The sequence below is a fragment of the Lagenorhynchus albirostris genome, chromosome 5 (genome assembly GCF_949774975.1).
Source record: "Lagenorhynchus albirostris chromosome 5, mLagAlb1.1, whole genome shotgun sequence".
In the NCBI taxonomy this organism is placed as follows: Eukaryota; Metazoa; Chordata; class Mammalia; order Artiodactyla; family Delphinidae; genus Lagenorhynchus; species Lagenorhynchus albirostris.
The window spans coordinates 39955227-39976423 of NC_083099.1; the positions used below are offsets into that span (position 1 = coordinate 39955227).

The window sequence follows — 21197 nt, forward strand, 5'->3', positions numbered from 1 at the left end:
TCATTACCAATATGAAGGGACTGGAGGTTGTGGGAAGTACTCAGGCATTGAGGCAAATAGACCCTGGTCAGTCTTACCTCTGCCCTGTGCTACCTGCTGGCCGTTGGCCAAGTTAGTTATTCTTCTTGCCAAGCCTTTAATGCTTCTATTTGTAAAATGGGGATAATAATATCTGCCTCTCAGAGTTGTGACTGATTAAATGAGATATCATATGTATAAAGAATCTAGTCCCTTTCTCTGCTTCTCTTATCAGTGATGGCAGTATATTTTGATTAAATAACTTATCAGAAGATAGCTATAGCAGGTGTAGCCACTAGCTAATAAGTATTCCACATCTCAGCATTTGAATTCATTATACGTAACGATTATGTTAAACTGAAAGTGTCAACAAACTTAAGGGTCTTAAACAGTTAAGTAAATAGATGCTTTATTTTTGTTATTTTGGGAGGGAGGAGATCATATAAGTGGACACCTATATATGTTAATATATTCATTTATTTAAGGAAAAACAGACCAAGATATATTTGTCTGCCCTAAGATGTTGACTAGTATTTGTCTTTTGTTCTGTTGTAAAGGAGAACATTAAAATTAATCCATCCCTGACACATACGGTACTGTATTTGAATTCTTCTCTGTTCTTTGAAAAATATTTTAGGAGTCAATTCATGTTCCTGATCCTGTCATTTCAATAGCAATGAAGCCTTCTAACAAGGTAGGAGTTTGATTTAACGCTCAGTATATCACAGTAAAAACTTGAGCTGTTTTTTGTCTGTCTCCACAATGCACATGGTGTCTTGTGATAACCAGCAGTCTTTTGGTCTCTATTTCCTCTTTTGGTATTCAGATCACCTTTTAAAATTTACCAGTCTATTAGTAGTAAGTACTTCACAGTATATTTGAAGAAGTTGATGGTATTAAAGTATTCATGAGACTGTGCTTTATAACTCTTTACTATAGTAAAGGTATATCATTGGCTGTGGAGTGTTAAGTGTGAGTAACTTCCTAGATTCAGATCATAAGAGATGGAAGAGAGGCAACTGAGGCATTTGTCCTAAGTTGCAGAAAAACCTCACTGTAAAGTATATTAAAATATTGCTTAGATTAATTGCCTCATGGATTATAATACATCTCTACATCTGTGGTAGTTATGAAGTAAATGTCTGACTATAACATGGAAGGCCTTCAAACAAGACTGTTTTGACTCACTTTCAAATACAAAGTTTTATGATTGGATTTGATGTCATTTAGCTTTTTAGCCAAAATTGCTTGAATAGGTTCTGCATATGCATTGCTTGTCATTGGAATTAGTCCTGATCTTGAAACATAATTGTTTAGTTCTTAAGTTAGTTACATTCATAACAGTTATTTTAACGTGATATATTGACATTAACTCATTCATGCATTGAGTGAACATTTTATGATTTCTTGTCATCCGGGTACTATCATTTACAGAACGTATTCTGATTTCTTGTCTTGTGGATATATTAACAGCAACTACTTCATCTATTTTGAGGAACTGAGATTTTCCAGGCCCTTCTCATTATAGAAAAGAGAATGTTGAGGTGGCAGAAAACGTTCAGTCACTCTATCTCAGAAGGTTGAAAGGCGAGCTTTACATCTTACCACAGTGAGATGCCACAGTTTGCTCCAAGTACTTTGCCAGATTGGTTGCTTTTCCCTTCAGAAGATGAAGGACTAGAAGTTAAAGATATTCTTCTTCTTTATTCCTAACTCCAGAGTTCATGTAAGACATTTAACTGTTGATAGTTCACAATCATGGAGGGAAATCAAACGCATCAATATTCAAAAGGTTTTTTGGTGTCTTGGGGTTGTCTGCTTCCTGGAGAATTAATATATATCAAATAATAAAATCACTGCATAAAACCCTGAATCTCAGTAGTGGGGCAGGGGTGATCTTCTAGTAAGTTGAGAGTCCCTGGCTAGTGCAGGAAAAAGGGAAAAGACTTTGGAGATAGACTAACCCAGGATTCAAGCCCAGCTAGCTCTGTGGACTTGAGCAACTTGTCTGTACCTAGTTTCCTCACCTGTAAAACATGGATAATTCTGTCGTGCAGCCTTGTGGTTAGAATTTGAGATAACGTATACAAAACACATAACACATCTTCAGCCACATGTGATAGCTGTTAATATTGGTGATTGGGGCGTGTTAGTTTTCTATTGCTGCTAAGAAATTAGCAAAAACTTAGTGGCTTAAAACAGCACAGATGTATTATTTTACAGTTGTGTAGGCCACAATTCGGACACAGTTCTTAATGGGCTAAAATCAAGTATTGGCAAGGCTGTGTTGTTTCTTTCTTGGAGGCTCTAGGGGACAGTTTAGTTCCTTGCTTACTCAAATTGTTGGTAGAATTCAGCTCCTTGTTGTAGGACTGGGGTCCTCATTTCCTTGCTGTCACCTGAGGGCTGTTTGTAGCTTCTAGAGGCTGCTCATAGCCCCCTTTCTCCTGTCTTCAATGCCAGCAACAGCAAAATGAGCCCCTCTCATGTTTCAAATATCTCCTGTCTCTTCTTTTTCTCTTCCCATCTCTCCACTACCTTTCTTCATTCAGCTTCCATTTTTATTTTATTTTATTAAAAAAAATTTTTTTTTGCTGCATTGGGTCTTCGTTGCTGTGCATGTGTGGCGAGCAGGGGCTACTCTTCATTGCAGTGCACAGGCTTCTCATTGCAGTGGCTTCTCTTGTGGCAGAGCACAGGCTCTAGGCATGCAGGCTTCAGTAGTTGCATCATGCAGGCTCAGTAGTTGCAGCACATGGGCCCTAGAGCACATGGGCTTCTGTAGTTGCGGCGTGTGGGCTCAGTAGTTGTGGCTCGTGGGCTGTAAGAGCGCAAGCTCAGTAGTTGTGGTGCACAGGCTTAGTTGCTCTGTGGCATGTGGGATCTTCCCAGACCAGGGATTGAACCCGTGTCCCCTGCATTGGCAGGCGGATTCTTAACCACTGCGCCCGCCACCAGGGAAGTCCCTCAGCTTCCATTTTTAAAGGCCCATGCAATTTAATTGGGCCTGTCCAGATTATTCATGATAATCTCCCCATCTCAAAGTCTGTAACCTTACTTACATCTGCTGAGTCCCCTTTGCCGTGTAAGGTAACAGTCACAGGTTTGGGGGGGATTAGGGCATGTCCTTAGAAGACCATTATTCTGCTTACCACATAAGGAAGTTACATCTAAGGAGAATAAAGGTGCATCAAACCACATCCAAGCAGATAGTTTTGAAAGGGAGAGGTCTCATGTGCATTTGCCTAGTGTTGGTCTTAACTGCCCTCTTGAATCTACAGTAGAATCTTGGTAACCATGCTGATTCCTTTGATTATGTATAGGATTTCTAAAATATAACACAGTAACACAGATTCTGCTTTCCGCTTTATGGGCAGTTTTCCACAAATGGACAGTTTTTGTCAATATAATAGGAAAGGGCATAGAGTTAAGTTTTGGACTCCTGTATCTTGGTGTGAAAAGAAAATTCTCTCAGTTAGCTGTTCCCTGCTGTCTTGGCTGTGTGGTATCCAAGCTCTCATATTAAAAGGATATAGCCTAGAAACTAGATGGTAGATCATTTTTATTTTTTAACTGTTCATGTATTTGATTTCATTCATTAAAGTTTTTTCAACAATTTCATTGCTTACCATGCTTAGTAAAATGTGTAATGATTTTCTTTTTTTAAAGAATGATCTGGAAAAATTTTCAAAAGGCATTGGCAGGTTTACAAGAGAAGATCCCACATTTAAAGTCCACTTTGACACTGAGAGCAAAGAGACAATTGTATCTGGAATGGGAGAATTACACCTGGAAATCTATGCTCAGGTAATGAATAACAAAGAAGTTAAATTCACTTTATTTATGTCTATGTTTTGTTAAAAGTCGATAATTCTCAATCTAATGGTTGTAAACTAATAGTGGTTCTTCAAGCTTCACTCTGGTTTTTGTATCTAGATGTGGTATACTGCTTCTTCCAGTGTGTGTTACTAATTAATTACTTTTGGTTTCTAAATCTTTTTATTCGTAAAACATTGCAGACTTCTAGAATCAAGGCTCAGGGGATTTGCAGTAAGACCATTGATCCATCCCTAGGTTATGGTCCCTTGGGTCGAGTGTATCCTGGTCTCAGCCTTAGGAAGACAACCTCAGGGAGAAACCTGCTGAGAAATCGGCCCACCAGTACCCACTCTTCAGGCCATTTCTTGCCTGTTTTCTTCTCAAGTCACTACTTGAAGATCATTATAATGGAGATAAACAAGTGGGTAGATGGGGCTCCTGCTTACCTAGGAAAGGTCTTGTGTGTATGTGAACGAAAACAAAATATATGTGACTTACGATTAAAAATTCTGGTTCTGATTATATCTTTGAAGTTGAGATAGTAGAAAATTATGACAGCAGATTCATATATTCCAGTAAATATGTAATAAAATGGAGCAAAGATAAAGTTTTAGTGGATAGATTAATTGGAGGTAAGTATAAATTAATCATTCTAAATTAGAATTCATTTATATAAAATCTGTAAAAGCAGTTTGTATTGCTTAATATCATGTATTTATCCTCATAAGGTACTTAAGTGATTTAAGATTTATCATTTGCTTATCATATTTAAATGAATGCTTCTAAGGTATTTGAGATTCTTAGGATTTTTCTTCCTTTAGTTTATTATTTTTTTAATTTAAATATATCAAAAAGATCTCTCCTGCTCTTTTTAGAGGATGGAAAGAGAATATGGCTGTCCTTGTATCACAGGAAAGCCAAAAGTTGCTTTCAGAGAAACCATTACGGCCCCTGTCCCGTAAGTATGCAAAACGATTAAACATAAACTATGAGGCTGGAATTTAAAGCTTTTTATTAGGGGATATACATAGCACTATTACTGTTGATAAGACACTTTTACATTGTGATGCTCTTTATTATGGAAGCTATATAGTTCTGTAGTTCAGGCCGTTTATACAAAGGGACACTTACGAGATTTGTCTGACCCTTTAAGCTAGATATCAATGAAGACTGGTATACACATCATTAATAAGCATGTTTATACTTCATCGAATGTTACAGTCTTCATTTATTCCAATTGTGCTTCCTTTGGTAGACGGCTATTATGTTTTACTTTAGTACCGTATTGTGGATGCCAGAGAACTTGCATTTGCCAAGGAATAATCTCCTGCAAGTAAAGGAAACCGATGCTATGATAAAATTCAGAAAACATTTAAGGAAACAGTTGGGTTTATATTTTGTTAGAAACAAAACAGTCCTCATAAAGAAAGCACAAAACAAGTTAAATTGCTGCAAGTGTAATATATTTCAACCTGGTGCCTATTTGAATTTATATGAATTCTGATTTAGAGTCAAAATTAATAAGGCATACTGTGGCTACAAAATGAGTCTCAATTTTCAAAGTAGCATCAAATAAAGGAAAATGATACTCTACCTGAGATGCAATGTCATGAAGTAGAATGGTGTAGTCTAACTCAATGAAGTCATCATTTCTTTGCTATAATAAAAAATAAAAACCTGCATTTAAAACTTGATATCATTGGCAAAAATGATAATTTTAAGAATCAGCTTTCATTAGTAGATGACAGTAATACTTCCACTTAAGTAAAATTAAAAATTGAATGTCATAATTTATTTAGCCTGGCAGAAAAACTATTCTCTTATAAATAAGATTTTTTTCAAACTACATTTTAAAATCATGATTTTTAAAAAATTTGTTACTCTAAAAATCATTTACCCTTTCTGTTTTTAGTTTCTGAGTTGTGGTAGCTACTAAGAACATTAGAGTCTATAATTTGTCATTTAAATTCCTTAATGTTTCCATTATTCAGAAAAGCATCGTTTAAGGGATATAAACTACTGAAATGAGAGTTTACACTAAAGGAAACCAATTTTATAGTAGAAATTCTCTTTTAAAAAACTGAAAATAATAAAATGTAATGTTTGATTTTGTAACTAAAGCTTTGATCTATGCTGCTTATTGCTTTGGACATATAAAGTATTTATACTATCAGCTGCACAGAAATATTGCATCTACAGAGTTTCAAACCATGGTCGTCAGAAATTTGCTGTACTCACCCAAGGCTCTTTAAGGCTTATAACTGATGTATTGAAACAAGCCCTAGACTCCAAGAGGCAGCACAAACTCCTGTGGCTCCTTTGGTTGACAGTAATTATAAATATGGCCCCAGGATCAAATAAAACTGTACTCTTCTCTCCTTAATAGTATCTTGAAGCAATCCCTTCTTTGACTATATCAACAAAGAATGTCCTTTAAGGATAAGGTAAAAATCAGGAAGGTTTCTTACGTGTTGGATCATAATAGGTAAAGATATATAATATATACACGCTGAAGCAGTGGTTAAACTCTTCTGTTGGGATTTTCATTAATGCTTTAAAACTTCAATTTAGTGAAGGGTTACAGGAAATTTATTTCATAAAGCAGTAACACTGCATATTTTGCTATAAAAACATGGCTTGAAAATCATGATTGTGATTGTATATCCTCTGTAACGTGGACCCAGCTACTCAATTATCTGAGCCTCAGTGCCCCTATAGGAGTGTTGTAACCAAGGTTGCTATCTACAAAAATGCATTAGAAAAAGGCTCTCTTAAAGTGTTATAGATAGTGATGCTAGGTATTTGGCATTACACTCTGAGTACTGTAATTGGTATCCTGTCCTCCAGTGTCCAAAGTTATCTAATAAGTGGCTGCAAAAGCTTGTGGAGTAAAGGTGCTCCAACTGCCTTGCAGTTCGTTATCAACAAACTGAAACAAGCCAATGGAAAGTGCTTTTCTCTTACAGAGTATTTTTCTTGTATTCCATTGAATACTACTAGTTGACATATTTTGTTTTTCTTTTAAACCTCTTAATAAAGCTAAACTCAAAGAATTTAATCTCTTTAAGGTCTGGAAAGAGGCAGTTTGGAATAGTCATATCAGACTTAAAATACAAGGCTAGCAACAAGTAAGATATGAGGTTGTCAATTATGACTAAATGGGTTATAAAAGATAATTATATACAGCAAGCTTCACAAAGACTGAGTTGCTAATATTTTTGTTCCAGCTGATCCTGGGGGAAAAAAATCCAGCCATATCTCTAGCTCTGACACTACCATTTCACTAGAGGAGAAAAGCAGAGGTGGTTTCAGTATCACATGATTATAGTAATTTGAACACAAAACTTAGGTTGCAAAAGGAAATAATCTGTATTAAGCTGCACACAAAAACTATTGCCAAATTATTTATAATTCAAGACTTCACTCTCTTGAAACTGCAGCTTCACCTTCTCTAGCCTTGATAACTGACTTCTCCTTCAAATACTGACTTCACTATCTTAAATACAAAATGACTAAAGGGGCACTTTTCATCCAATCATGAATTATAACACCTTCAGTAAATATTAAATCTGTTAATAGTGTATTTTATAGAAATTACTTACCACTTGCTTGACAGTTTGAATTTTTGCCATTTTATACCATGTATTTTCAGTGGAATTTTGCCATATTATATAACCACAGGCAACCCAGGCTAAATGTTGAACTGGCTTCATTTCTTGAGGTACATTTCCAAAACTGTCTGGTGAGGGAAACATTTATATGATAAATGGAATTATTTTATATATACAGTATTAACCTTTAAAAAAAATCTAAATTTTAAGTCATGTCTTAGTTTTCTTCAAATGTGTACAGAAAGTAATTAATTTAATTAAGCCATAGATTGATCTATAAAGTTTCAAGGCTTTTTTGTTGTTGAATTAGATTAGTAATAAATATTTTTGCAAAAGTCAGTATATTGCCAGCATAATGTTAACATCTAACAATTTTGAGCATAGGTAATTGATATTGATCTTAAAGTCGAAAAAAATATTTTTCCGTGCCATATAGTTATATACCTGGAATATTTTGTGCTTCTAGTGGTTCCTTCATAGACTTGAGTCTATGATAAAATGTGTTATCTTCCTCATCTGGGTTCTTTCCAATTTCTCCTTCAAATGTGAAGTTGACTTCTGGTGCAGTATCTTGTCCCATTGGAGGGTACAGTACTTCAGCTGTGCAATTCACTGTAACTTGCTGTTTGAAACATTTTGTGAAAGATCTTTACATGTAGATGGACATCCATTACTGATTATTGTTCTTTGAGTTATAACATTTAAAGCATCGCCCCCCTAATGATGTTGTTTCAGACTTGACCTGAGTGTACCTATTCCAGAGGTATCTAACTGGTGGTGGCCCAATAATTTTCTTAGAGGTATCTAAAATAGGTAACTTATTTTATAACATATAAGGTCTCATAATCTTGTAAATTCATTTTAAACTATGTATTTCAATATTAATGGGAAGTCCATTTGTAAGGCAGAGTTTAGTCTGTCTTTATATACCAACTCTAGACTCTGGTTACTTTTTTTAAGTCTGTCCATTACTCTTATTCTCTCCTCCTGAAATAAAAGAAATTTCAAACTCAGATTCTGCAATCTATATCCAAATATAAAATGAGAAGATTGTAGCGTTGGTTCTGCTTTGTAAAGATGACTATCAAGCAGCTCAAATGCCTTTTAACGAATCTCCTTATGTTAGCCTGTATCTCTTCTTAATTATGCTTAACAAAAGGGCAAGCTTTTTTAAATCTCAGGATGGTTATGGTACAAGTGGCAGTTCCTTCCTTTTAAGTTTGTCTCATTAATAATTTGACAGGTGTATGTATTTTTTAAATTTCCCTGCCCCATTACTGAAAGATTCTTATCTGAACACAGTGGTATCAGTTGGCCATTCTATTGCTCATAAATATCTCAGAAAGCACTTGCTTTCTTTAAATAAAAGAAATGAAAAACAGAGTGAAACAGACATTTAAAAAGTGATGATGATTGTAGAGTTCATTATTACACTTGTTCATATTAGGCATAAATTCATACTGGCCTGTGAGTATGTAACATTTTTAAAGGAAGTTTATTTGAACTGAAGTATATAGAGTCTCTTTTCTAAACAGTGTGATAGAAATACTAAGTGTATCTCAGAATACACAAAAAGTAAAAACTGACCTTTGTATGGTGATCATTTTTTTTTTGAGGCAGGGATTTTACAACAACTCTTTTAAAAACCAAATTAACCCTATGATTTGATCAGCAGAGGTGATATGGAATATTAGGAATCAAATTTTATTTCATAATAACATGACATTTCACTTACTTTTTGGATAATTTCTTCCACAGAAAATTTAAGGCAATACTTTCGTCCTCTTCCCGGAATATCCTAAAATTAAGAAAATGTGTTATTATAACAATAACTCAATTTCTTTACATTGTTAGAAGAACCCATTCTCATTTGGTTGGGCATGGTGCTGACTGTTGGGGGTAAATGATTAAGGCCTTACACCTTGACCAAGGAATGTCACCATGTTTGTGACATCTAATTTAGCAGGTCCTCTAGCAGGGTTATTTTGGATGGGAACAAGAGGGTGAGATAAAAGCATATATAAATAAAATCGGTTATAATTCACTTTCAGTCATCAGAGTACTCTAACCTCTGGATCTGTGATCCTAAATTCCACGTAAGAAATTTTGAAAATTTTAATTCTAAAGGTGAGAAATAGGATGCACCATTGAAAAGCCTTTTCATAAACCCTTATGTACCCTCCAGATAGTGTTCAATGAAGATGAATTCCATTTTGAGGCAGCATACTGCGAAGTGGTTAGAGAGTGTTAAGTACTGCTTTTACTTGTATGTTAGTGGACCTGCAAAATGATGCGTTAACAAATTTTATAACAGACAGACGTTTAGATATTTCACTTTTGAATCAAGATGTAACGGAGAATTTGTACCTAATTATGTTGTGTGGTTTTGAAATAACATTTACTCCCTGTCAGCTCTTAAAGACTGTTAGCAGTTAAACTTCTGTCAGATAAATAAGGGACAGTCTCAAATCTATTAGATTTTAGTAAAACGGAAACAAGCTTAGTGGTTGCTGAGGTCTTGAGCAGTTTAAATTTAACCCTTTAGCCAGAGGGGGCCCATCATTCACAGCAGTCACTGGCAGTAGTGTTTGGATGGTTGAAGTGAAGCTTCAGGCCACAGTACTTTTACTCTGCTTTGTCAGTTTCTGTTGCTTTTTGTTTACCCCTTCATTTTGGTCTAAGAGTCTAATAAAGGATTGATCTTAAAATTCAGGCAGTGAAGAATCTTTTGCAAGACGGGAGCTTCTCTTGGCCCAGATTGGAGTAGTAGATGCTAAACATAGCGCCAGTTTTAAGATCCTTTTGAAAATGATTCCTATAAGTTTCACTTGGGGAAAGGGGAGAAGCCGCCCCAATTGAGAACATTTACCGATTTCCTTGTAGCAGGGCCCATAAAAACCATCAGTGTCTCTGCCTTCCCGTAAAAACAACAAACAGCCCTGGGGCTGTCCCCAGAGACTGGAGTGTAGCCCAAGCCCAGAAAAGCCAACTCCTCTAGAGAGACAGCTAGCCTTGAGGCCCAAAACGGGCAAGGGGTGTGGGGAGTCAGGAGCAGGTGGAGCTGAGACCCTCGACGGTGGGGGGAACGGTAGCAGATGCCGCCACCACCCTCTGCCCGACTCACCTGCAGGCTGGCTTGTTTGACTGTCTGCACCAGAAACACCTTGTGGGGGCTGCCCTGCTGGTAGTTGATGCAGCTCTCTACCACCGAGGCCGCCCTGGAGGCCGGGTAGTGGGTCGGAGGGATTGCCATTCTTGGTGAGCGGCGGCTGGGCTTGCGTGGGGCTGCTCGAGCTTCACAGGAAGGGAAGGGCACCCCCGTCCTGCCTGCTGCCGAGTCCCCCGGGCGGAAAAGTCAGCCCTCCTTCTTCGGGCTGGGCGGGGCCTGGGGCGGGGCCGCCAGCTCCTTCCCTCCCTGTCTTCCTCCTTCCCTCCTTCCCTCCCTGTCTCCCTCCTTCCGATTCTGCAAGCCGCTGCCTGGGAGCTGGCTCCTACCGAGGCTGCTCTTGGAGCCCCGCCCTGCTATCGCCTACTGTTACTCTCTGGTCCCTGTTTAGAGAGAGCCCCCTCCTCCTTTAAGGGGGGGTGAGGAGGGAGTCGTTGGGCTGGGTTGTCAGGGACTACATCCTTCCTTTTATTAACCTTTACAGAAGCTTGGGGAGGGGCTTTCGGGCCTTCGCCTTAGTGGAGAGTCTCTGGGGCTTCAAGTTTACTCTTCGTGGAAGGAGGCTGGTTACTTTACTTGCAGACTGGAGCGCAACTTCCTTATACACCACCCACAGTGTCCGGCACCAGCGCAACTTCCTTATACACCATCCACAGTGTCCGGCACGGGGCAAAGTACAAAGGAGCGCCAGGTAGTGAGTCATTGTGATTCCTTCTTTTCCCTTCCCTGGCCAGGAACAGGCTTGCTCATACCCAGCTTTCTGTGGTGGTGTATCAGTTCAGCCCAAATCAGGGTACGAGAGACTGCAAATGATAGCGTTAATTTGGAGGATTATGTAATTTAGGTCAGGAGAATTTTAAAAGGTACTTGCACTCCTCTCCCTTTGCTGATCTTCGAAAGATGAGGTTTTGCTATCACACCATGCTTCCAATTTTCTGAATCACTTTGAAAATTTTACTTTGAGGATTAAAACTTACTTAAAAACTGAATTTATACAAAGCACTACATTGAAGTAACTTCTAACAAAAGCAGTTTTTAAAGCTCCTTAAGCAAGCACAGACTTTTAGTAGGCAGTGCATTTTTACTCTCCAGATCTCTTAATTACCTCCTGTGAGCTTTAAAGGAACTATAGTCTAGGCTGTTCTTTGGATTTGCTGTAGATCTACCAGCTAAGATTTCTTTTCATCAAATGTATAGCCAAACTGACACTGTAGCTTGTTGGCTTAGAAATAAAGACTCTTTGCTATTTTCCCAAAACGAATTTTGAAGGTTCCTTGGGTAGACATATATTGTGTTGCTTTTTTAAAAAAAAGTTAACAAAAATGTATTTGTAATGTGTTGTTTTCCTCAAATACCCTTTTTTATTTATTTATAAATAAAGTATTTAGAGTAAGTAGATTTTTAAAGAATAGTAAGTAGTAAGGCATTCCCATTCTTTCTAATTATATTAGCCAACAACCATCAAGTAACTAGAGGATGAAAGGGTTAGTTTCTCCTCAAGGCTTTTTATAAAAAGTTGAAGCTTGTTTTTCTGTTTTGGGGCGGGGGCAGGGGGGGTGAGTCATTCATCTATCAGCCAGCCTCTTAGGTTGTCATTGTATTTGTGTGTTAGTTGTATGAATTATGTGCTCCTTTGATAGTGTCCAAGAAGGAGTGGCCTAATACATTCTAATTACCCAGAAAGAGCTTTTTGCTGATAATGAAGTTTTCACAAGTAGCTAGTTAACATCTGTTTTATTACCAGTTAGAGTTGTGAGGAGTACAATATGTGAGCTTCCTAGATGAAATCACCCTTTTGAAGCTTTACGGATACAGTTACCATCTCTGTAGATCAAGGCTAGTAACAGAGGTTGTGACATATCAGGCATTTATTTACTAAAAGTACACATACCAATTTAGGCTCTTTTTAAAATATAATTATTACATTAAAATTTTTAAACTGCCTATTTAGATGTTAAGTAAATAAACTGCATTGAGAGAATCTTATTCCTATATTTGAGTCCTTGAAATCTTACTTACTAAAATTTCATTAGTGGTAAGTCAAGAGATCATTATCTGCAAACTTGAATAATGTATGAGTTACCTTGAAAGTAGCAAAATTATTATGGGTCTCTGGGATCGGGCAAATTAAATTATTATTTTAAATAATTGTATGGACATAAAACTTAAGTAAAAACGCCTATGGCTTGCAACTTTGATAAGACTATGAAGTCAAAATAAATCTACAAAACAGAGGTATACAATAAAACCAACACAATTCTAATTAACAGTAATTTTAATGTGAGAGATGATGATGTTTTGTCAAAATGAAACTGTCTTTTACAAAATTCCAGTGGTCTGACCACAGGAGCATGGATTCTTTTGCCTTCAGCATATCTATTCAGTGCCTATCAAGTGATGTCTTAGTTCTTCCACTTCTCTGTTTAAGCTACAGTAAAATCTCTCTGTGCAGTGTTTTCTAACAGCTTTTGAAGTGAATGCATCGTGTGCAGCTTAAATCAGTTTATATTCTTATTAGCCTTTTAGAAACATGTTTGATTAAGAGTGTTGGTCTTGGTACAAATCCTGGCTCTGCCACTTAAGAGCTATATCACGTTTGGCAAGTCACTTAGCTTTTCTGACCCTCAGGTTTCTCACCTGTAAAATAATAATAAAAAATAGTGCCTACTTCCTGGGGTCTGTGGTGAAGAACAAGTAAGACAGTTCATAAAAAGTGCTTAGCACAAGCCTGGCACATAAGTGTCCTGTTATTTGGCATCCACTTGATTATAAATGCAGCCATGGACCCTGAAACTGCAGGGATTGCTTAGCTGTGATCTGGCCCTCCAGGGCACTGCTGTCCAGTAGCAGTTTGTGCAGTGATGGAAATGTTTGGCTCTGCTGTCCCGGACAGTAGCCACTCTCCACACCTGCCTGTTGACCACTTGTAATGTGACTAGTGCAGCTGAGGAACTGAATTTTAAATTTTATTTAATTTCAATGTAAATATCCATGATTAGTGGTTACCATATAGACAGCACAGATCTAGAGTATGCTGTATGTCATATTATTGTCAAATTGAAAACAAAATTTGAAATGTCTCAGAGAATTTGAGCATACTAGAGAATACGTCAGTGGACCACAGTTTTGGAATCCCTTCAGTAATTCTGTGGTGATTTGGCAGTTGTTTCTCTTCTCCTTTTCCTGCTCTCGGTTCTGATAGCTGTTTGTTTCTCTCCCGGGAAAATCAACCGTTCAGCATTGTTTCCCAGCCTATCCTGAAGCTCTTGGCTGCTGGAAGATTATTTAAAGGCAGTTCATCAGGCACATTCACGCTAAGGCTCTCTATGGAAACTGCTTATTCCAAGCTGACATCTACTGACATTTGCTGTTTACTTCTTCCAAACCATTCACAGATCTGTACGCAGGAACACACACTCATTAATGCCCATTTACCTGCAGTTATCTGCAGACACCTTTGATAGCAGCCAGCTTCTTACATCTTATGGTCTTGAGGAAGGTTTCAGTTTAAAGGAAAAATGCCTTGCAAACAGTAGATACTCATGAAATGTTTTTTCAATGATATTGTAGCCTGTGTAGCCTGTGTTTACATGTAAGGTGATTATTTCATCCTATTTATGTTGTCATTAGTAGTTTCAAGTAAACACTGACCTGTGTGTCTATTTGTTTGTTTTTTGGTTTGTTTTTTTTTTGCGACACGCGGGCCTCTCACTGTTGTGGCCTCTCCCGTTGCGGAGCACAGGCTCCGGACGCGCAGGCTCAGCGGCCATGGCTCACGGGCCCAGCTGCTCCGTGGCACGTGGGATCTTCCCGGACCGGGGCACGAACCCGTGTCCCCTGCATTGACAGGCGAACTCTCAACCACTGCGCCACCAGGGAAGCCCTGTGTGTCTATTTGAATGACTTATGTTAATCGTGATCATTTTGCCATTAATCATTTTCAGGTGTTAGTTATTCCGCCTGAAACTCCCTTCTCTCATATTTTCTCAGTCCATAGTGTACAAGTTGTAAAATCAAATAGCAACTATCTCAATGAACTAACTGCATAGCTCCTATTTTCAGGTAATTGTCCTCATAGAGATTTAAGGAGAGAACACTGTGTCCCAGGGAAGGGAGGCATTCCAAAAGAAATGGGTAAGCTCTTGGAATGTAGATTACTATTAATAGAATAAGAACCTTACACAGACTTTTTATTTTAATTTGTTGACTTTTACTTTCTACTTGTGAAATTCAGAATTAGCAGAATTAAAACCATGGATTACTTTGGTGGTGTGCCCCACCCTCACCTCCAAGTAAGAACAGAAAGGACAGGATTACTTTTTAAATAAATTCTATAATAATTTTATAGCAAGGCCATCGTATTTGAAGGAAAAAGTAAAAATGATGAGAGGTGGTTTTTCATTTAAATTAGTAGGAGTTATTTCATTTTGGTGATTATATAATGTTATGTTGATTTTTTTCTTCTTCTTCCTAAATTACTTTCAGGTTTGAGTTTACACATAAAAAACAATCAGGTGGTGCAGGCCAGTTTGGAAAAGTGATAGGTGTACTGGAGCCTCTGGACCCAGAGAACTACACTAAGTTGGAGTTTTCAGATGAAACATTCGGGTCAAATGTTCCAAAGCAATTTGTGCCTGCTGTAGAAAAGGTAAAAACAAACAAACAAAAACTTTATGGCATTTAAAAAAAATCAAAAACAGTCTATTAGGTATCAAAGCACATTGCTATCACATTGTTTTCGGTGGCTCATTTTCATTACAGTTCTGCTTTTTCTCATTAAGCTTTCCATCTGATTAGAATCATTAAGTTCAAGAGCTATAAATATATGCTATGACGATGAGGGGAAGTCATTCTGTTTCTTAATCATAGTTATTGTATTTCTCTTGATAAATTGAAACTACTTCATTGATTATAATCAGCACTTGAAATTTGCAGTAGGCGTTAGGGATTTATGAAAATTTTAGGTGTGCTGTTGTAGTAGAATGTACATTCATTAAGATTCCCAACACCTGGGTGCTGTCCTCATCTCTGCTAGTGATTAACATGCCCTTGGGTAAATCATGGTGTTCAGAGCCACTTTCTTTTGTAAACTGAGCATATAGTACTTAGTTCCGAACCCCTCACAAACTGAAGGATCAGATAAGACTCTGATATTTCTTCGGGAATTGTGAAGTGATTTGCACATATAATGGGTTACTAGTGATTTGTTGGCTTTCTAGGTCAACTGGCTTTAAGACTGTTGTAAACCTTTAGCAACTGTCTATTCTTGTAGATTGAGATTTTTAGGTTTTTTTAACCTTTTAACTTAGAAATCTTTATTAACAGATCATAATTTTGGCTTCAGCATTAATTTTGGTAGCATTTTTTGTGATTAGTGTGTTTCATTCATTATACTTTATTTCAAGACAGTAGTTTGTCATTCACACACTTTTAAATTATCTTTTATTCTCCAGGATTAATGTAAGTGAAGGAAAGCTCAGATATTTTTCAGCATTTAGAGTTTACAGTTTTGAATGTCAGAAATATATTGTACTACATGTGCAGCTGTGTGATTGTCTTGCCATGAAAAACTATCTTGAATTGTAGGAGCTCTACGAGTATTTAAGTGACTGAATGGGAAAAAAAATTGCACACTTATCAAATTGTACTCTTTAAATATGTATAGTTTATTGTATATCAGTTATACCTCAATAAAGCTGCTTTTTAAAAAAAGAATTGCTTTGGAAAAATGAAATCAGCTTTTAATTTTAGTTCTTACTGACATTGTATAACACTAAAGCTGTTAGGTAGTGATCTGCCAATGAGGCAGAGCAGTGATAGGTATATAGTAGGAGCTTAAGACACAGCTGTTGATTAGATGTCAGTTTTGATTGAAGTTTTATTTTAGAGAATTTCTTAGATTTGCCTTTCCTCTGTTTCCTCCTTGTAAAATTAAGATCATGCTGTCTCTGTAATGCATCATGAGAGTTTAGTAATTCTTGAAGAAAAGGTTGAGAAAGTGATTGCTAGCACTCTCAGCATCACTTTCAAACCAGCTCTCACCTTTAAGTAATAGACTTTTGCAAGGGATTGCTCATCTAGATTCCACAATAATAATACTTAAATAGGCTGTTCAACTTAAAAAAAAAATTTTTTTTTAAAGAATGAAATATAGCATACATAAAAATGTTACACTTCTGAATACTAAAACATTTGGGGGTTTTTCATAATGCTTCTGTGAGTGAAACCCACTCACTCCAGAAGTTGTGTTCATTCATTAACAGGGGTTTTTGGATGCCTGCGAGAAGGGCCCTCTGTCTGGTCACAAGCTCTCTGGGCTCCGGTTTGTGCTGCAAGATGGAGCGTATCACATGGTGGATTCCAATGAAATCTCTTTCATCCGCGCAGGAGAAGGTGCTCTTAAACAAGGTACGCTGTGTCTAGCAGTTGCCACCACATCAGTGCATCTATTTCCCTGGTGGACCATCAGAGCCGCAGAAGGCAGCACTGTGTTGGTTAGGTCTTCTTCCCATCCCCCCCACCCCACCAGAGCAGTAAGCAGCACACCAGGGGACATGGATAGACTCTGGGCAAGTATTCATAGAATCAAAGTGAGGATAGATTACTGTGTTTTCTTTCTTACAAAATTAAAATCCTACTTTGTTCTCCTAAATTACCTGGCATTTTTTGTAAGTTTAAATTCATAGATAATCTGTAAGTTCTACTTTTAATAGAGAAGACAGAAATGCTCCGAATTATTTTAAAGAAACATTAACTATAGTCATCCTGTTTTTAGTGATTTATTCAGATGTCAGAAAAATCTATAAATTTGTAAACAACTTTTTCATATATGACATTGTAGGCTTTTAGGCATTTGAAAGAATTCAGTAAACCTTATTCTCAGTGCAGACTTCTTGTTAAACTGCTAAAATTGTCAACCTTTCCCACATAGAATAATATGTCTATTAAAACCCTGATGAAACAGAACCCTAAGCAATTGCAGATATATCTGATTCATTGCTTTTAAGAGAGAAAAGCAAATGACGGCACAGCAGTTTGACATTGGGGGCTTTTACATTGTAACTGGGAGCCAGAAAATTCATTCTCTTTGTCATCTCTTCCATATCCGTTATATTGTAATTCATTAGTTATGTCCATAAGTGGGGTTTTGCAGAGAATTACATTATGATTCACAAAACATGTCAGAGATATTTTTGTCAAAGAGGGTCAAAATAGACAGCAGAAAATTAATCCTAACACATCATTTCCAGACATTCGGAAAATCAGGATGTTATTGTATGAATTTTGGACTTCGTTGGTTTTGGTCTGTTTGCATCTGTGACCAGGTGTGGGGCAGTGGCTGGAGAAGGTTGCTTATCCCTTGACCAGGTTGCTAATTCCTTATTTTAATTAAACTAATGGGAGCCATTAGTAATTTGTGGGTTTGTTTCTCAGTTGTGAAAGGGTGAGAGAATCCTCCATTTTCTTTATGCCAGCTAGCTATTAAAAATGCATTTGAAATTTATGATCTAGAAACCTTGTCACAGTCTGTCAGTTGTATTAATAGGAAAAAGGGAAATAAAGTCACAAAGAAAATAAGACTTTATTAGGCATGATTCAGATTGTACTGATAACACCTGCCTCTTGCCTTCTAGGGGTTCACCACTTTAATAAATCTTAAACTGGCAAATTGGTTGTAATCACTTCATATTCTTTTTTTCAGCTTTATTGAGCAGTTGACAAAACTGTAAAATATTTAAAGTAATGATTTGATAAATGTATACATTGTGATACTTTTTTAAAGTATAGTTAAAACAAATTAGAAATCACCAACTGTTCTATGCTGGTTCTTGACTGGAAATTGGTAGCTTTCCTGGATAGAGGTTACATAAAGCAAGGTAATTGGTAAAATCAATTAACAAAGAGCCTCAACCTTTTTAATTGTACCTGTATGAAATATAAATAAATATAGATTATATGCCCATAACATACACATATATAGCCATGAAAAAAGACTGTATGTCTATGCATATTAACTAAACAGGTAAATATGTACACTCAGTTTGTAAATACTTAAGTGTACAAATACTGTTATGTGTGATGATTGCCTGGTGGGGTGCAAAGGAAAAGCACCAGGTAATAATTGAATTGAGGAGTATTGGGTTTTTGCCAGATAAATATGTGCAAATAAACAGGTTGCAAGTGTGAAAAATGAATTACTTTGCTGAATCATCATCTGATTCTTATTTCTCCATGACTGAAAAATAAAAGGGTAAAAGGAAATTTTTGCTGGGCTCTTAAGAAAATCAGCTTTTCATGCATGCATACACCTCCACTGATTATCATGTGAGAGTTTTAGGGTGGAAAACGTTGATAAATGAGCTTAGTATCAGATTAGCTTATACTTTTGAGCTATTCTCTATTATCAAAATTGGAAGAAAAATCGTTCAAATTCTCACGTAGTTTTCATTAAAAAAAAAAAAAAAAGAAAACTGGAACTATTTTCAGTCACAATGTAAACTTTGCCCCTGAGATTAATCAGTAACTAAAACTGAAACGTGAAATTGAATGTTCTTTCAGGGACTGTTTCACCCCATGGATGTTAACCGTTGCCATCATTGTCTATGGCCAATTTTTAGACCGCTGTGCTTGGTCTCTGCAGAAACATTGAACTTGTAGCTACTCTACAAGAGAAATAAAGGCCTACCCAGAGTCATGTTAGCTCATTTTACTCAGCAGTGTGCCTTTTCTGATCTCCTGGGCTTCGAGTTTGAATGCTGGCTCTACTTCATACTTAACTCTGTGGAAATGGGCAAGTCCAGGCTGTTTGGAGATAGTAATGCCAAAGTATTAGATGAGAATGTACTTGAAAACACTTGCACACACATATTTGGGCATAGTGAAGTCTAATCCCTCTTCCCTTCACATTACCTTTGACCTAGCACTGTGCAGTGCCACCCATTTGCCAGCTTTTGGTCTCAGAGTGGTCATAATAACACTTATTGATCACTTTTGTGCTGTGTATTATGTTGAGTACATGAATTATCATATCTTATCTTCAACAGTGGCCTTATAGTTGAGAAAATTGAGACTCAAGAGTAGTCAATCAAATGGCCCAAGGTTACATGTTAGTGGTGGAGCCGAGAGTTAAACCCAGACCAGAGCCTAGCCCTTGACCACCTTGTTAGCACCCAGCCTGGTGTTATCAACTTTATCCCTAGGGGGCTGAAATAGAAACATTACCGTCTCTACGCACCACTTTGGCTTAAAGGTCCTGTGATGGTGTGGGTATTTTCACTTGCTTTTTATTCTACTTCCGGAAAAATTGCTTGTAGGGCTTGGCTGCCATGTGACTATTAAAAAATGGCAGGATGAATTTAGCTCTGGTATCTTGTCATATGGAATGGGACAGAGAAAAGCATGAATAAGGGTGAGGTGAATCAGAAGGTGGATTTAGGAAGAAAGAGGGAGTTGAAAGGAGCAGGGTGAGGGAATATGAAACCGAGAACTGGACAGGTCCTCCTCAACAATTATATACTATACACTGTATACTTGGCCCCTTCTTTCTCTTTAGAATATGACTGTCTCACACTCTAGCTCTTTTATATCACTGACCTATTGAAAACACTAGATGATGTGTAACTAAATTTTAATATGTCTGTTCACATCTCTCTTTCCGGGTACCTTCTTCTGCATTAATTACATTTATTTAGAGCCAAGGAAGCTCTGCTGTTGTGGTAACCCAAGAAGTTAACAAGAAATAGAGCTTCTTCTGCAGTCTAGAGTTTTTAGTCTACTGCTTTAGCTGTCTACATAGAATTCTGCAGGCTTAGCTAATGAAACTTAGGAGTCTGCAGAGTTCATTTATTCCTCTTTTCAGAACAAAATTCACTAATTAAGAGTAATGAGTCAGTTAGGTCTGAGCTAAGATATGATTTGAATTAGAAAACATTTCAAAGAAATGCAAGTATATTAAATGGCTGTTCTTATAATTATTGCACTTAAACTAATAGTGTCTTTAGAACAAGTGCTTTAATGAATATACAAGAATAATTGCTGACTAGATTATTATAAACAAATTGATGCTTGGAAAATTATGATTATTTTAAAACACAACATTTTCTTTGTCACCTTTTCATGTTATGCTTAAAGTCTTTATTTAAAGATAATTCATCCAGTCTGAGGCTGAAGTATTATTCCACACTATCATAATGTCCAAATTAAATATGAGTGTTGGAAGTTTTTTTATATTCTCTCCACACTGTTACATTTTCAATCTCAGTCAGCATTTGTCACAGTAAGAAGTGTTCTTGTTATGTACTAAGTGGGATTAAAAAAATAAGTTTTTTTAATTAAAAAAAAACACACATAAAAAACACATTGGGGTTTAGTGCTTAAATGGCCTTTAGCATCTAGGCCGATGTCTTTATTTTGTAGGTGAAGAAACATGACCTGGACAGATTGTGTTTTTCCAAAAGGCATATAACTTATTAGAGGCAGAGCAGAAACTAGAAACTTGGTTTTCTAATTCTCAATCGGGTATTGAAATTGTTTAGCCTAGACATATCTCAGGCATGACTTGATTATTGTCTCCATGTATAAGT

The 21197-nt window shown here is 36.9% G+C and overlaps 2 protein-coding genes across 2 annotated transcripts in view; one reads left to right on the plus strand and one right to left on the minus strand.

Moving 5' to 3' along the window:
- Positions 1-21197, plus strand: part of GFM1 (G elongation factor mitochondrial 1) — a 42872-nt gene that overhangs the window by 18836 nt on the left and 2839 nt on the right. The window contains exons 11-15 of the mRNA XM_060149898.1: positions 656-712; positions 3688-3825; positions 4713-4795; positions 15100-15262; positions 16878-17022. Of these exons, the coding sequence (XP_060005881.1) occupies positions 656-712; positions 3688-3825; positions 4713-4795; positions 15100-15262; positions 16878-17022 (586 nt within the window). The remainder of the gene's footprint in view (positions 1-655; positions 713-3687; positions 3826-4712; positions 4796-15099; positions 15263-16877; positions 17023-21197) is intronic.
- Positions 4833-10844, minus strand: LXN (latexin). The gene is made up of 6 exons (XM_060149897.1): positions 10573-10844; positions 9184-9246; positions 7893-8070; positions 7440-7576; positions 5432-5494; positions 4833-5164 (listed from the first exon to the last, which is right to left on the minus strand). The coding sequence occupies exons 1-6, from the start codon at positions 10699-10701 to the stop codon at positions 5066-5068; spliced, it is 669 nt and encodes a 222-aa protein (XP_060005880.1). The 5' UTR covers positions 10702-10844; the 3' UTR covers positions 4833-5065.